The following is a 4,557-nucleotide window of genomic DNA, read 5'->3' as shown; positions in this document are numbered from 1 at the left end:
TTTTTTTTTTTTGAGACAGAGTTGCCCTGTTTCACTCACTATGTTGCCCTCAGTAGAGTGCTGTGGTGTCACAGCTCACAGCAACCTCAAACTCTTGGGCTTAAGTGATTCTCTTGCCTCAGCCTCCCAGGTAGCTGGACTACAGGCACCCTCTACAATGCCCAGCTATTTTGTTATTGTCATTGTTGTTCAGTAGGCCTGGGCCTGGTTTGAACCCGCCAGCCCCAGTGCATGTGGCCGGCTCCCTAGACCCTGAGCAACAGGTGCTGAGCCTGGCATATCTTGTTTTATTGCACTTCATTTTATTGCACTGGGAAGATAGTACATTTTTACAAATCAGAGGTTTGTGGCAGCTGTGTTTCAAGCAAGTATTTTGTTTGTCACCATTTTTCTAACAGTGTGCACTCACTATGTCTCTGTGTTATGTTTTGGTAATTATTTTTCTTTTTCTTTCTTTTTTTTTGAGACAGTCTTGCTCTGTCACTCTGAGTAGAGTGTTGTGGTGTCAGAGCTCAAAGAAACCTCAAACTCCTAGGCTCTTGCCTCAACCTCCCAAGTAGCTGGGGCGACAGGTGCCCACCACCACCACTCCTGGCTAGTTTTTTTTTTTTTTTTTAAGTAGAGATGGGGGTCTACTCTTGCTCAGGTTGGTCTCAAACTCTTGAACTCAGGCAGTTCACCCACCTCAGCCTCTCAGAGTGCTGGGATTACAGGCATGGGCTATCACGCCTACGCAGCAATTAAGTATTTCTTAGTTAATATACAATAAAGTGTGCGTGTGTTTTTTTTAGAAATAATGCTATTGCACACTTAATAGACTACATTTTCTTTTATAGGCACCGAGAAACCAGGAATTTCGTGACTTGCTTTATTGTAATACTCATTTTATTTGTTGTGGTAGGCTGGAATCCAGCTGTATTGTCTCTGAGGCATGCCTGTATTTTCATGAAGGCCAAAGTATCTAGCCAGATAGACTTGGGCAGCCATTTGAATTTTAAGTGTCAGGAATAATTTCATTTGGGTAAATATTGAGCTTATGAACTGTAACATTCCTGAAATCTTGGCTCCTGGCCTATTGCTCAAGGGAAAAGGTTGCCTTGGGAAGTTTTCTAGTCACCACATTCCAGGTCTTTTCATCAGACTCTGAAGGGCATCTGTCTGTGACCCAAGAGATTAAGAAATATTGCCCTGGTCTTTTCACATCTCTTTGTAGTTTGAGAAACCTTGAGCCATAATGCACATTTACTTTCTCTCATCACCCAGATCTCCCATTGTTGAATTCTTAAAGTTTTAGGGCCCTAAATTATTGAATTTCAATCCTAGTTTCACACTAGACTTATTGGGCAATCTATTCTCTAACATTTTAATCAGATCTTCTGGGGATGAGATTTGGTATGACTTAGGTATGCTTGCTTTTTTTTTCTTTTTGAGTTTTTAATTATCAGTTGAAAAATATCTGCATTTCTGTTTTAAGAAAACAGTTCCATATTTTACTTAAACATTCAGGAAAATAATTTTAAATATAAACTTATAGACATTTAAAATAATCAATTTAGAGGATGGACTTCCTCCATCTTTGTATTTAAGAATTATTTTACGAGTACCACCTGTGGCACAGTGGGTAAGGTGCCAGCCCCATATACCGAGGGTGGTGGGTTTAAATTCAGCCCTGGCCAAACTGCAACAACAACAAAAAAATAGCCAGGTGTTGTGGCGGGCACCTGTAGTCCCAGCTACTTGGGAGGCTGAGGCAAGAGGATCACCTAAGCCCAGGAGTTGGAGGTTGCTGTGAGCTGTGATGCAGTAGCACTCTACAGAGGGTGATAAAATGAGACTCTGTTTCTAAAAAAAAAAAAAAAATTTTACATCTAAATGAAATTAAAACATATATGACAATATGCATATATGAGAAAATGTAAATACCTACTTTTCTGTTTCTACTCAGCTATCTATACCTTAACATTTCTATACGTATATCTCAAACATATGTTTTCTTCTATTATATATAAGAATAATAGCACTCACTCAGGAGTTATTGTAACAGTTATATTATCTAATATAATGCTTGCTTTTTAAAAGCTTCCTAGGTGACTGTAATGTGCTAAAGGGTGAGACCTGTCTTAGAAACTTCTAAGAGGGTCCTGAAGACCCTATGAATTCTCATAAGGTGATCATGAGGAGTATTGTCATAGTTTAGTGGTTTTTAAACTTTGCTCCATACTTCCCAGAAGTATATTCTGGAGCTTCTGGGGAGTGAGGATGGGCCAAATACGCCAGCCTTCTGGGGCCTGCACACAAATATACTCATCTATTATCAGAGACCCTCCAATTTTATTTGCTTTATTTAAAAAGGTTTTTTTTTTTTTTTTTTTTTGTCATACTCTGCTCCAGAGTAATATTTTATTTTAATTTTAAGATACAGGGACTTCTTCTGTTGTCCAACCTAAAATGCAGGGTCAATTCACAGCAGCTTTGAACTCTTGTCTTCAAGCACTCCTCCTACCTCAGCCTCCTCTATAGTTGGGACTGTAAACAAGTGCTGCCATGCCTGGCTCTGAAAATTTTTTTTTTTTTTTTTGAGACAGAGTCTCACTTTGTCACCCTTGGTAGAGTGCTATGGCATCAGCTCAGCACCTCAAACTCTTGGGCTTAAGCAATTCTCTTGCCTCAGTATCCCAAGTAGGTGGGACTACAGATGCCCAGCTATTTTTTAGAGACGGGGTCTTGCTCTGGCTTAGGCTGGCCTTGAACTTGTGAGCTCAGGCAATCCATTCACCTCTGCCTCCCAAGTGCTGGGATTACAGGTGTAAGCTACTGCGCCTGGTGTGGCTCTGAAATTTTAATGTATCTTTTTTTTATCATGTTGGAACAGAAATTGACACAACTGGTGGTCATCACTCTTTAATAAAGATCATAAAAGTAGGGTCAGGGTCAATGTATAACTTAATTCCTTAGATTTGGTGAAAGGACGTTTGTGATGGGAGAAATAATGGGAATAAATACTGCCTTTTTTAACTGACTTCTTACTCAAGCAGGACGATCTGTGCAAAGCAGTCCAAGTGCAGTACCCTCAATGGTACAGAAATCACCCAGGATAACCCCTCCAGTGGCCAAGTCAGGTTCTCCCCAGGTATGTTTCGATTCAGCTTACGTGCTTGTGTTTGTTATTGTATGGCCCCAAGCACACATATTAAAATGATGTTTTAGAATTCAGAGCTTGGAAATAGCAATTAGGATTGTGTGATAGGAAATACCAAAGTGTGAAGTTTGAATAAATGTAATATATACTCATAAAAGCAATTAATTTACTTAATTTTTATTGACATATAATATCACTGAAAAGATTATACGTAGAATAAGTAGAGATAAGTGAATTGTCACCAACTGAACCCACTTTAGGCACTAGCACCCAAATCCAAAACCAGAAATTTACTGAAACTACAGAATTTCCCCTTATGAGTCCCCTTCTGCTTAGTCACTCATCCTTGCCAAAGTTCACAGAATCTTGATTTTGAACAGCGTAGATGTGTTTAGCCAGCTCAAACTTTCTATCAAATGGAACCATACAGTATGTATTCTTGTTTCTGTCTGTTTTGTTCAGTGTTACGTTTGTGAGATTTATCCGTATCACTCCTATATGGAATTCACTGTATAACTGTATGTATCACGAGTATTCGTTCCATTCTTGATGGGCACTTGCATGGCTTCCAAGTTGAAGCTGTTATGAATAGTGTTGCTTTGACCCTTCCAGTTGATATCCTCTAGTGAACATATACACACATTTCTTTTGGGCATATGCCTAGGAGTTGATTTGCTGGGTCATAGACTATGTGTGTTTTCTTCTTCAGTAGGTTCTTACTAGGAGTATACAAGACTTCCAGCAGCTCCACATCTTCACTCTTGATATTTTTCATCTTTCATTGTTTTATGTTTTAATTTGTATTTCCCTAGTGACTAGCAAAATTGAACTTTTTTCCATGTAATTATTGGCCATTTGGATAGTTTGTTTTATTTGGTGTTTGTTCATGTCTGTAAGAATATTTTTCTGTTGCATTGTCTGGCTTTTTCTTTCTGATTTTTAAGTATTCCTTGGACATACACATACACACACACACAATGCAAATACTTTCTCTCTTTTTTTTAAAAGACACAATCTCACTATTGCCTTCAATAGAGTACTGTAGCGTTGTAGCTCACAGCAACCTCAAACTCTTGGCCAGGCTCAAGCAATTCTCTTATCTCAGCCTCCCAAGTAACTGGGACCACAGGTATCCGCCACAACACCCAGCTATTTCTAGAGGCGGGATCTTGCTCTGGCTCAGGCTGGTCTGGAACCTGTGAGCCCAGGCAATCCACCTGCCTCGAGTGCTAGGATTACAGGTGTGAGCTACCTCACCCAGCCTCACAGTGCAAATACTTTCTCATCTTGAATTGCCTGTTAATTCTTTTTGTGTTTTCTTTTGATGAATACAGTTATTAATGTAATTGAGTATATCAATTTTTCCTTTATGAGTAGTACTTTTCATGTCTTTTTCTTTTTTTTTTTTTTTTTTTTTT

The 4,557-nt window shown here is 39.0% G+C and overlaps 1 protein-coding gene across 2 annotated transcripts in view; it reads left to right on the top strand.

Annotated features, from left to right (window-relative positions):
- Nucleotides 1-4,557, top strand: part of NUP214 (nucleoporin 214) — a 107,655-nt gene that overhangs the window by 20,392 nt on the left and 82,706 nt on the right. For both annotated transcript variants that reach the window (XM_023516115.1, XM_023516114.1), the window contains exon 9: nucleotides 3,036-3,130. In XM_023516115.1, coding sequence (XP_023371883.1) covers nucleotides 3,036-3,130 — 95 coding nt within the window. The remainder of the gene's footprint in view (nucleotides 1-3,035; nucleotides 3,131-4,557) is intronic.

Source organism: Otolemur garnettii, unplaced genomic scaffold, assembly GCF_000181295.1.
Source record: "Otolemur garnettii isolate 467f Iridium unplaced genomic scaffold, OtoGar3 scaffold00087, whole genome shotgun sequence".
Lineage (NCBI taxonomy): Eukaryota > Metazoa > Chordata > Mammalia > Primates > Galagidae > Otolemur > Otolemur garnettii.
This window is presented reverse-complemented; position numbering and strand designations above follow the sequence as displayed.